The following is a 12,500-nucleotide window of genomic DNA, read 5'->3' as shown; positions in this document are numbered from 1 at the left end:
GGCAATACGCATAGTGGTGCCTGGCGGAGATCTGCACTCTAATGAGTGCACTTTTCCAGTTACTGTGTGTATTTGTTTATCCGTTATGTACTTAATTTTTCCATTCATGTTTTGCACCAGTCTATATGGTTGGCATAGTGACATCAATGTTCCCCACATTGCATCCTCTTGTAAGCTTGGTTGTCTGCTCAGTGCTCATAGTGCAAAGTGATAATGACTATACAATACTGTAGGCTCTACTGGCAGTTTTTTTTAGAACTGTGAAAGCATGACCTATTAGGATAATGCAACAGTAGTCCTTTCTCCACCACACTGCTGCTTTGATATTCAGTGTCCTGAGAATATCACAGAATGATGCATTCTTTATTTAGTGCACATAATCTTACTTTATTGTAAAAAAAAATTTTTTTTTGCTGTTGTTCCAGAGTTTCATTGAGTCATCTATATGGGCCATCTTCTCTCGAAAAATGGTTACCGCCTGAAGAAGAGGACACGCAAGCTGCATCACAGGAAAAAGAAGAAGAGGAACTGCTTCCTGCAGGGGCCGTGCATGCTGTGCTTCATCGTCCACGGCAACAGCAGCGGCCTCGACGACGACAACGACCAGTTGGAGACCACCGTCAACGGCAGTGGACGGTGTCATAACAACAGCGCCACTGCAATCAGCCTCCCTGGTGTGGGCGGAGTTGGCATTGGAGCAGCAGCTGCTTCAAAGCTCGCTGGGCGATACGCAGCACTTGCATCTCCTGAGGACTGCTCCAAGTTCCTGCTGTCGCCACAGGAACTAGCTGTCTGGGAAGGCCAGGGGAGGAGCCTGTTGTCAGCGGTTCCCGCCAAATTGATCCCGCCGCCAGCGCTGTTTAGAACCGGTGGATTGTCTGTGACCGTGCCCATACCCATTCCTGTACCTGCCTCTATCAGCGACTACGCGGAGATGGTGGGTAACTATTAACCAGTAGCTGTGGTTAATAGACTAGACAAGAATAACAGCTGGCACATTTTACCAGTGCTTTTGCAAATGTTTGTAATTATCAGCCTCCCTAGTGCTAACCTCCTTGGTTTCTCTATCAAGCTGTTCCTTCTGGCTCAAAGTGTTCTCAAATTCAATCTCAAAATCAATCTCAAATTAGGTTATTTGGCAGAAGGCTTGAATAAAGGAGGAGTTCATCCCAAATAAAAATTCTGTCAGTATCTACTCACCCACATGTCAGTTGAAACTTCACTGACCACGGACCAGCAAACACACAGCGAGTTAGTCCCTGTAGTTCCATCTTAGCCTTCTCCCAAAAAGTTAAAGGGGCCATCTTTTTGCCGCTGCAAAAAAAGCATAAATGTCCATTGAATTTATCCAAACAGCTTGCGCAGCAAAAAGCAATTGTTTTGTAGCCACCGATTGCACTTTAGCTCCAAATCCAATCCCATTTCAGTCGTGAGTAGCTTGTAGTTGTAGTACTTGTACTTGTTAAATGACATTCAGTTGACATAATTACAGAATTGCCGCGCCGCAGGCACATTCATTAAAGCTTTGCAGCCAAAGGAACAGCTTGTGTTGTTTATGTTGCTGTGTTCTCATTCAGGGTCGAAGGTTGCAGCATGTCGTTTTCATTTATTGTTGCATAATGTGGGTGGTGTGAAGCCCTGTGATTAAGGGCTATACAAAAATAAACTTGCCTTGACTTTACTTGTTGGAGGAATTAGCCTAGTCATATGTGGTTCCACATGGCTCATGTGTGTGTCTCTGGGTGCAGGTGTGTAAGAGGAAGTGCTCAGAGGTGCAGAGGTGCACCCCCTGTAAGCAGCCCCGCTGTGCCTTCGCTGCCCCTGAGGGAGGGCTGGAGAATGGCGGAGTGGGGGGAGGAGGGGGAGAGGCCTCTTCCAACACGGAGACGGGCCACTGCCACCTCCCCCTCTGTTCACTTCCCTCCTCCTCTTCCTCCTCCTCTTCCTCCTCGCCTGCCGATGGCTGCTGTGGGCTGGGTCTGCACACCGAGTCGGCCCACAGTTCAGACTCCTCCCCCTGCTGCCTGCAGCACCATGAAGACAGCCAGGGGAAGGCTTTTGATCCTGCGGATACCTTAAGTATCAACCACCTGCCTTCCTCCATCCTTCTCAAGGTCAGGGTTCATCACAGCATTCTGGCCCCATATTGATTTCTGTGGGTTTGTAACAATGAAAGACGCTAAAATACTCTTGTCTATTCACCTTATTCTTTGCCCATACAAGGACGCTTCTGCATGACGTCATTTTGTAATCGTCTTTCCGGGTTTTAGACACGGAGGTAGATTACGCCTACCGTAGTCATTTTTAGACTTGCCAAAAAGCTGTTTTCAAGCAACAACAAAAAAAGTTTTAAAGTTTTGAATATTTTTCGGGTGAGAACGTAACATACATGTACAGTATATGTGACCAGTTTATCAGAATAACGCCTATTTGGAAATATTTAACGAGCAGCGAGGACTGGGAGCGCTGGCTGTGCTGGCCGGTCGGACTAGCTATCTGTCAAACCCTACTGTAGGCTACTGGCAGTGAGAAAACACTGTCGATGTGCTTTTGTAACTAACGTTAAATGCCGACCGGGTACAGCCATCGGCTCCTCGCAGCAGTAACGCTATGAACATGTAACTGAAGTTGGCCGCAGACAGTGTAGCTTAATTCTGAATAATGCCAAACTTCATTCATTATTATAGTGACGTTTTGTTTTGAAATTGGCCGCCAGCTAGCGCTGAACCGGAAGAACATATACAATTGCGTGTAACACGGAAGAGAGAAAAAGTGGGCGTGGTGAATAAGCTGTCTGCATTTGTATTGGTTGCTATATTGATTGCATACTGTATATTAACAAAACTTATTTCTTTTGATGTTATAGTTCTCTTTGTTCACAAATGAGGCACAGTGTCTGAAATGTTACTGAGAAGTTGACACAGTTTGTTACCAATAGAATATGAAGATGCAGGTTGAATTGATTTGTGTGTGTGGCCTCCTCCCAGGTGCTCTCCCACTTGACAGTGAAGGAGCGCTGTCTGTGTGCCTCTCTGGTCTGTAAGTACTGGAGAGACCTCTGCTTAGATTTCCAGTTCTGGAAGCAAATCGACCTCAGCGGCCTACAACAAGTAAGTCAGCAGAGAGGGCGGTGCTGTTTTTGTGTGTGTGGCAATGGCTTTGTTGTGATCAGGTGTGTTTTGTTCATGTCAGCAGAGCGGTAGACTTTGGTTTTCACTTGTTTTAGAGTTAGTATTTTAGACATGTATCTGAAATGAGCGAGCAGGTAAGAGTTCAGTGTCTTGCTCCATTACACTTTGACAGGAGATCCAACCTGTGACCATTCACTTTATTATACAACCTTTCACTCCCCCGAATCAAATTGGTGTTTTTGCATTTATATTGCTATAATTAACAAAAGTGGTGCATTTGATAGTTAGTGGCAACAAGTGGCAGGACGTCCCTTTCGACCTGGCAAAATTGCTCTGTCATCATCTGCTCTGTCCCATTTATCTTTTTTCTTTATTATTTAATTCAGTCTACTAACTTCCATCCGTCTTGCTGTTGTCCTGTCCCTCAGGTAAATGATGATCTCCTGGTGAAAATAGCGTCTCGGAGGCAGAATGTGACAGAGATCAACATCTCAGACTGCCGGGGGGTGCAGGACCACGGCGTTTGCTCTCTGGCCTCCCACTGTCCCGGCCTGCAGAAGTACACCGCTTACCGCTGCAAGCAGCTGGGCGACCTGTCCCTGTCAGCTCTGGCTACACACTGCCCCCTGCTGGTGAAGGTGCATGTGGGCAACCAGGACAAACTCACAGATGAAGCGCTTAAAAAGGTATGAATCTAGAGGGGATTTTTCTCAGATGTATTTACAGTATTTCAAGTTTAATTGAACAGCGATATAACAGAAAGCGAGTGATAAAGGAAGCCAGGATTAATACAAGGATGAAAAAAACACAGGAGATGCAATCAATAATCTGTGCTGAAGGGATACAAAACCAATCAGCTTTTAAAAATGTCTCACCTCAGAACAAACAACAAAACACCAATGAAAAATCAAGACCACTAGTTAAGACACGACTTCACTAGGTAATAGAATCTAAATAAGCGAAACCATATGGTGGAAAATAGAACAACAGATCCATAAAATGATAATGGAAAGACCCATACAATGATAATGGAACTAAAAACACAATAAAATAGGCTAGCCCTAATAGAAGAAAAATAGTGGGGCACCAGAAACAGCGCCGGTGCGTGCATCTAGGCAATTGCCTAGAGCGGCACTTTGGTGAGGCGGCAAATTGTGACAAATGCACATGAGAAAGTGGTGGTACACTCTGGCATTTCTAATGCATATGGAACCGGAGTGTACCACGCTTCTTTTGACTCAAGTTTGCTGCCGGTGATCAGCACCTCACCACAGCCTAGTTGGTGGTGTGCGTTTCTCTTCCTTTTATATGAGGTGAAAATGCCAGCATTTCCCCATACAACGACTCATTAGATTTCTCTCTCTCACTATCAGTTGGGAGAGCATTGCAGTGAGCTGAAGGACATCCACTTGGGCCAGTGCTACAGCATCACCGATGAGGGCATGGAGGCCCTGGCCAGAGGATGCCCCAAACTGCAGAGACTTTACATGCAAGAGAACAAACTGGTCAGTCCTACCTTCCTGCTCTTATCCTCAGCATGCTTGTCTCTACAGTATGCATGGGCCAGGGTCTCAGCTTAGAGATGGACCCAAGTTGTGTGTGTGTGTGTGTGTGGCAGTTCTCCGCGTTATGTGTGTCTGTGAGTGTGAGATTGTTAAAGTGTACATGCATTTCACACAGGCTCTCCTTAGCTACATAATCACTCTGTGGATATTGTCACACACCTAATGCTCTTGTGTGTACACTAAATAGTGTAAAGCTCTGTCACACTGGATGAGTGTGTGTTAGCTCAAATCTAAATATACTTTAACAAGCACACGCAATGTCATAGACGTGAAACACTGTGTGCACAGTTCAGCCGTTTTGCTGCGAAGAGGCAAATGTTCCTGCTTCACTGTGTCCTCTGTAGAAACTACTGTGCCTTCTAGCAGCCACTAGGGGGAGATAGGCTCACTGTATGTGAGTGAGTGAGTGCATGAATGGATGATGAATGAATGAATGAAGCAAGCAGTATGTGAGTGAGTTACTCTATGGATCATCAAAGGGCTTCTGAAAAGAAGTGGCTTGTCTGAGGACAATAATGGCACGTTTGTTTTTGTTTCGATAGGGTTTTTGGGTTTTAGTTGAGCAGCATCATTAAACACAAACCTTATCCTCCTATGAGCACATTGCCGGCTTTAAATACTCGCCAGTTTACACACACCCTTTACATCTATTCTAGCCTTTTCCATTCAGCTATTGTGCAGAACCGGCCATTCTATTCTTGAAAAACGCTCACTTTGGCATGATTGATGTAATTGCCTCAAATCATACTTCTATAGGACTGCATTTATGTCCGGCCACCATGGTGCATGGTATGCACGACATTATGTCATCATGGTGCTGTGTACGTGTGTGTGCATGTGTGTGTGAGAGAGAGAGAGAGACAGAGAGAGAGAGAGACAATGTGACACAGGGAGACAGATTGCAGATTTGCATACTAATAAGGAAAATTGATTTTCTTGAAACTACTATAACTCCTTAATGCTAGTAGTTCATATGGATAGATACATGTCAAGAAGTATTGATTTTATCAGCTTAATTACCACATTAGCGTAACTAGTTATGTTATATCATGGTGATTATGGCAAGGCATTAGACAGCTCTCTTGTCCTTTTTCTTTTATATTTCTTTTATTTTGAAAGGATGGTATCAACAGACAAGAGTGAATTGTAATGTTTTTCCTGTGACTGATGCCTTTGTGGTGAAAAATAAATCGAGTGTGTTCCCTCAAGTTGCCCCTAAGCAGGGGGTGTCATGGCTGTCTGGGTGCTCAGATATAGAGACTGGCGACGACTGGCAGGGAGAAAGGCAAAACCAGCAGGATCAGTTGAAGTAGTGCAACTATTTTGACATTCCTTCTGCCCCCTTTCTATACACGCACGCACGCACGCACACACGCACGCACGCACACACACACACACACACACACACACACACACACACACACACACACACACACACACACACACACACACGGCTGGCAGAGCCCACCGTGCCTTAACTGACTCCTTGTGGTGTGTGTAAATGCGTTTTGCCAGGGCTCCATGGCTCTGACAGCAAGCTGCAGCACTGCAGTCCTCTGAGCTGCCTCCGGGGCTGTCAGGAAGGTTTGCCTTCATGTACCTGTAGAGGTGTTGGACCTGTTGTTTTGGTTTGAGCTCCTTCACAATGTTCTGCATCTAAACGCAGCCTTCTGAAGCAGGGAAGGTGGCCATTATTATCTTCAGCAAGAAGAGAAATAGGGTAAATTAAATCAGTGTGGTTAAAATGCTGGACTGTTTGAAATAAGAAGTAAGCATAAAAATGGGGACAATTGCCGATTTACCATGCTTCAGAATCAGAATAAGGATGATGGAGGTGGGCTGCGCTGTGTATGGGAAGCGCTGTGTTGGGATTCAACACTTTTTGCCATGTTTAAGCACGCTGATTGACCTGAAGGTCCAAACACCCCTGAATTACACACAATAATACAGCATGGTTGTGGAATTTCTATTCTCTCATTCGCCTTTACTATTTTATTGTGTTTGCTGTACTGCCAGATCTTTTCCCTTTTGGTTATTATTTTTAACTTAATGTGGTAACATTGATCGATTCATCCTTTAGTGTATGTCATGTACACTACAGCAATAACTGGAACTATGCCAGCAGCTGTAATGATTTTGAGGGGTTCACTATTTTATTTGGATACTATTTTATTTTATTTTCCTAAATCTCAGGAATGTTTGTGAGCTATACAATTTGTGCAATAGAGTTGGGGAATTCATGCCGAACTGTGGAGTTGTGCAATGTTAATGTCCCTGTCTGTCTCTGTTCTTTGACGTTGTTTGTAACGCCGGGTTGCGGCTATGTGCACTTTATATGCCCAAGACAAATTTCCCTCCGGGGACAATAAAGTATATCTCATCTCTCATCTCATCATCCACTGTGGTTGGCTTGTCTGCAGCACGGTGTTGCAATATTGGTTATTGTGACAGTAAGAAAGTAGCCGGCTGGAAATGTTTTAATGTCCGGACATTTAGCTGGCAGCTGGTGCTTATGGAAAACTCTGGAATACCGTGGCGTGTATACCGTGATATTATACCATACTGTAAAATTTCATATTGACTCATTACATACATCCTCTTCCAAAATCATTAGTGGTGCCAGTTGAACTCTGCGGGCCACAGTTTAGTTTACAGTAGTCTTTGGTGGACCACAGTTTAGTTTATAGTAGTCTTTGGTGGTCCATAGTTTAGTTTAGAACACGGCTCTCTCGAATACTCGATTCTGATTGGTCAATCAACAATATTCACCGGTCATTATTTCTCGACAACCGACCGCTGCTCTGCCACATCTGGATTAATCAGTTGGTAAGAGCATTTTGTCCGCAGACGCTACTAATTAGGCCAACCAGTTGCAGCTGTGGTGTCTTGTGTGCCAATTACGAATGAAACCGCTTTGTGTTGAAAACGCTATTAAAAAATCTATTTGAATAATTATTTTTGTCAGATTATTGAATGATTTAGTTGTAGCCCGTGTTCTAAGCGGGATAATGTATACTGAGCCGGTGATTACTGGAAATAATGACCTTCAGGTGAATATTAAGCCCTCCGCTGCGCGTCGGGCTAAATCATTCACCTGTCGGTCATTATTTCCACAGTAATCACCGGCTCAGTATACATTATCCCTTATAGTAGTCTTTGGTGGACCACAGTTTAGTTTATAGTAGTCTTTGGTGGTCCACAGTTTAATTTATAGTAGTCTTTGGTGGTCCACAGTTTAGTTTACAGTAGTCTTTGGTGGACCACAGTTTAGTTTACAGTAGTGTTTGTCCTCCTATAAGCCTCCCATGGGCCTGGGCTGCATGAGAGGTTCCTTACTTCTGCAGAAGCTCATTAAAACACCGAAGTACCACCACTAGATGTCACTGTTTCCCCATTTCTGAAAAGAGCCTGCCCGCTGCACTTTATTTAGGGCACAGCTTGTTGATCACAAATGCTGAGTTGCGTTTCCCCACCAAACCACAACCCCACAGCCCCGCTCCCTGTATTTATCATTCAGCATTGTCTCTGGATTAACCCCACAGCTCCCTGTATTTATCATTCAGCATTGTCTCTGGATTGTGGTGGAGAAGAACACCCATAATATCTTTTCTGGCCGAAAGGTGTTTTCCATGTGTGGCACCAAGTTACCCCTTTCAGAAAGATCTCTCTCCTTTGTTAGCAATGTATTTGTCCTCTTTAGTGGCAAATATTTCTCCCTGTCCATGAGTAATCATAACCTTGATGAATTTGTCTATTTATTAACTAACTGCTATTGCTGACAACTTTTAAAGTTGTCAGCAATAGCTCACACTGATCAGTTCGTTAAAACCCCATTCATCAACTTAATAGTAAATTAAATCAGACATTATATAAGGTGAGAGATTGATATTGCAGCTGATATCATTTTTAGCATGGCAGTCTCATTTTCAGACAGTCATTTTTCAGAGGTGAGATCACTGCCGTTATTTTGGCTTCCTGTCATTAGTTTGGGGAGTGATGGCCGGAACGTCTTTTGGGGAAGTGTTATGTCTCGACGGCGCCCTCTTTGCTTCGCCTGGAATTGTCATTCAGTTTGCCAGGAATTAAGAAGATCCAGAAACACTTACCTGCCCATTTTTCCACTTAGGAGGCCATCTATTCTCACTGACGGCTTAAAAGGCTATCAAAGTTGATCTCCTTCAACTCTTACGGAGAAAAAACTAAACCGATTTTGTTGGATGTAATTACACTTTTTATATCAGATAAATCAAAATGGTTGAAAATGTTGTCCCACCCCGTGAGTTCCAAATGTACGGCATGTACACTTTTTTAGCTTTACTAACTAACCAACTATCAATTGTGTCAGACAGTTGGAAGAATACAAAAAATGCACCACCTTTTGTACTTACTTGCTGCCATATTTCAGCGAGGCAAAAGTTCACAATGATTTAGTTGAGTGGGCAGATATTTTGGGACACTGGATCAGCTGTTTTTAGACCAACTGAATGTCTTTGAAGCTGCTTTTCAACACTTGTGGGGTCACGGTGTGGCCTGAACCCCTGTGCTTTATACCATTTGATCCCCAAAAACAGCACAAGACACCAAAACCCTCTTCTCTTCTCTTCTCTTCTCTTCTCTTCTCTTCTCTTCTCTTCTCTTCTCTTCATCTCTTTCCCAAGGCCATGTCCCCCTCTCCCTCTCCTCATATGTCCTGTCTTATGCAGGCCTCTCTGCTGGCTCTTGTGGTAGAAGAAGGATCCTGTCTCTGTCTCTTCTAATCAGTGACAGATGAGGACGAGCCTTTCACTCACTCTGATCTGTCCTCCTCTTGTCTTTCTCCTCCTCTAAAATAGAATAATTAAAACGCCGCAGGATGTTTCTGTGTGGTCTGTCTCTCTCTGTCACACACACACACACACACACACACACACACACACACACACACACACACACACACACACACACACACACACACACACACACACACACACAGACACACACACACTTTCTTTCCATCTTTCTCTCTGTGGCTGTGGCCTGGGCTCCATGCCGAAGGGCCTTTTCTGTGTCTTAAAGACCATATCCAGCTCTGGACTTGGTTAAATAGTTGGAGGAAAGGCAACTTCTCTGAATAGTTCCATGAAGGTAGCTGGTATCCGCTTCTACTCCTTCTACTAAAACCACTACTGCCACTGCCAATATTGGCAATCATGCTAAGCATGTTTGGGTTGGGTGTGGAGGATACATGGCTGGTGAATAGGCTGTACTTCTTATGTACAGTAGGTCACACATTCTTTTTGTGTGTGCCTATACTATATATATATATATACTGTATATATATATATATACTGTGTATATATATATATATATTATATATATATATATATATATATATATATATATACTGTATATATATATATACTGTATATATATATATACTGTGTATATATATATATATATTATATATATATATATATATATATATATATATATATATTATATATATATATATATATATATATATATATATATATTATATATACGGTATATATATATATATATATATAATGTCATAAGAGCAAGTGAGCCCCCACAGCGGTCGAGCTGCATATGCAAGCTGCAGGGCCAGCTCGGCGAGCTGCAGGGCGGCCGGGGTGAGCCTAGGAATCGAACACGCGTAGCACGTGAGATGCCTAGTTGACCAAAATATCACAAATCTCACAATTACATTACATTACATTTCGTCATTTGGCAGACGCTTTTATCCAAAGCGACTTACAATAACACACTTTTTGTCAGCAATAGAGCAATCAACTATGGAGCACAGTCTATGACAACTACAAATCCTGAAGGAACAGTGGTACGAGTTTAGTTTAGGATTTTTTTTTTTTTTTTTTTTTTTTTTTAAAGAGAGAGAAAGAAGTTAGATCAAGAAGGGCCCAGATGGAGCCTGAAAAGGTGAGTCTTTAGTCTTTTCCGAAAGATCGGCAGTGATTCAGCAATCCTGACCGAACAATGTGGCGTAAAAACGTAAAATGGGAGGCTATCTAATAATTCTTGTATATTTCTTAAAGGAACACTCCGCCCATTTTCAACCAGCTTTGTATCATTAGAACATCAGTAATATATCAGAAAACTGTAAACTGTAAACTAATCCAAATCAACTCTCAATAACTGTCAAACTAGATGAATAATGAATAGTTTGACAGTTATTGAGAGTTGATTTGAGTTAATGAGTTATTAATTTGAGTTAGTGTGGACCAGTGATGTCACTGGTCCACACTTTAACACTCAATAACTGTCAAATTAAATGACAGACTTCAAAACCGTTTACAGTCAGTTTCCTGATATACTACTGATGTTCTAATGATACAAAGCTGGTTGAAAATGGGCGGAGTGTTCCTTTAATACATTTTAGAAACGTGTCACAACTGGAGAAACGTCTGCTGTTCTGTTATGCAAACGGTTAGTTATACTGTGAAAATCTTCATTTCTCACGGTTTCTTAATTGTGAACGACACAGGTAACAGAGAATACATAATGTTTCTTTATTTATTTTTGACTAAGTGACAGTTGACAGTTGCTAATACAACCCTGAGGATGTCTCCAGCAGTGACGAGTGTCTCCGCTGTTTGTTTACGCTTGACAGATGGACGCCTGTGCTTTCATTGCTTGTTAGCCTGGGGCCAAGTCAGCCGAGGGCTACGGCTAACCTGGGCTAACTCTCTAGAGTCTCTGTGCCCCCATCTACACTAGTACCCTGCATTCTTTATTCCTGTTCATCCAGTATTCATGCCAGAGTTGGTGATGTTGCACCAGTTGTCTATCAAGGCTTTCTTTTTCCCCATTCGTATTCTGTTCTCTTCCTCCACCTCGAAGGGCAAATCGCGAATTCCCGTTCTCTTCATGATCTCTGTTCAGTTTGCTGTAGGGAAGAGCCAGCCCACTCACAGTTCTGTCCCTTTCCTCGACAAAGCAGTGGACCAACGAGCAGCGAGAACCACTTGTACCACATCTTTCCACGTCAGTAACTCTGTTCCAATGTTCCTTTCAATTAAACACACGACTCAATTAAACACACATGTCGCAATCTACAAACATTTTTGCTGTAGAAGCACTTTTCTCTCTCCCTCTATCTTAAAAAGAAAAAACCCTTTTCCACACTCATGTCTTGTTAAAATCAAAGAGTTTGCACTTAATTTTCCTGTGCTGTGATGGGAAGATTCCTTCTCTGGCTCATCTGAAAGACAATGTGTCTGCCTGCAAACAAACACACGCGTGCGTGTGCGTGTGCGCACACACACACACACGCACACACACACACACACACACACACACACACACGCACACACACACGCACACAGAGGGCTCTGATTATTTACAGTTTTAATTAGTCTAAAATGTGGAAATGTAAGTGGAATTGGAGATGACCTAACATAGATTACCATGTGCCCTCAATTTAGCTGTAATTACCACTCGGCATGTACAATCACAGCTTTCCTCCTCTGCTTTTGCCACGTTTTCACTGGATCTATCCCTCTATGCCTCTCCAAATGCTTGGCTGGTGGGCCAGAGCGGAGGGGCCTGTGTGTGTGTGTGTGTGTGTGTGTGTGTGTGTGTGTGTGTGCGTGTGCGTGTGCGTGTGCGCGCCCGCGCATGTGCATTGTGCACACAGAGGGGCTGTGTGTGTGTTTGTGTGCGCGGTGGAACAACATGAAACACTGGCGAAGACGAGCTGTCAGAGTGAGCCGTGGTTCTTCGGCCATCTCGTCGGCGAAGGAGTCCTAATCTCAGTCTGTGACTTCCTGTCTGTCTGTTTTGAAGG

General features: G+C 43.4%; 1 protein-coding gene across 1 annotated transcript in view; it reads left to right on the top strand.

Annotated features, from left to right (window-relative positions):
- Positions 1-12,500, top strand: part of fbxl17 (F-box and leucine-rich repeat protein 17) — a 344,795-nt gene that overhangs the window by 1,201 nt on the left and 331,094 nt on the right. Inside the window, exons 2-6 of the mRNA XM_083644955.1 lie at positions 426-937; positions 1,749-2,114; positions 2,988-3,110; positions 3,560-3,817; positions 4,505-4,636. Coding sequence (XP_083501081.1) covers positions 446-937; positions 1,749-2,114; positions 2,988-3,110; positions 3,560-3,817; positions 4,505-4,636 — 1,371 coding nt within the window. The 5' untranslated portion in view covers positions 426-445. The remainder of the gene's footprint in view (positions 1-425; positions 938-1,748; positions 2,115-2,987; positions 3,111-3,559; positions 3,818-4,504; positions 4,637-12,500) is intronic.

Source organism: Poromitra crassiceps, assembly GCF_964638095.1.
Source record: "Poromitra crassiceps genome assembly, chromosome: 10".
Taxonomy (NCBI): domain Eukaryota; kingdom Metazoa; phylum Chordata; class Actinopteri; order Beryciformes; family Melamphaidae; genus Poromitra; species Poromitra crassiceps.
The sequence above is the reverse complement of the archived record's forward strand: the minus strand, read 5'-3'. Positions and strand labels throughout refer to the sequence as shown.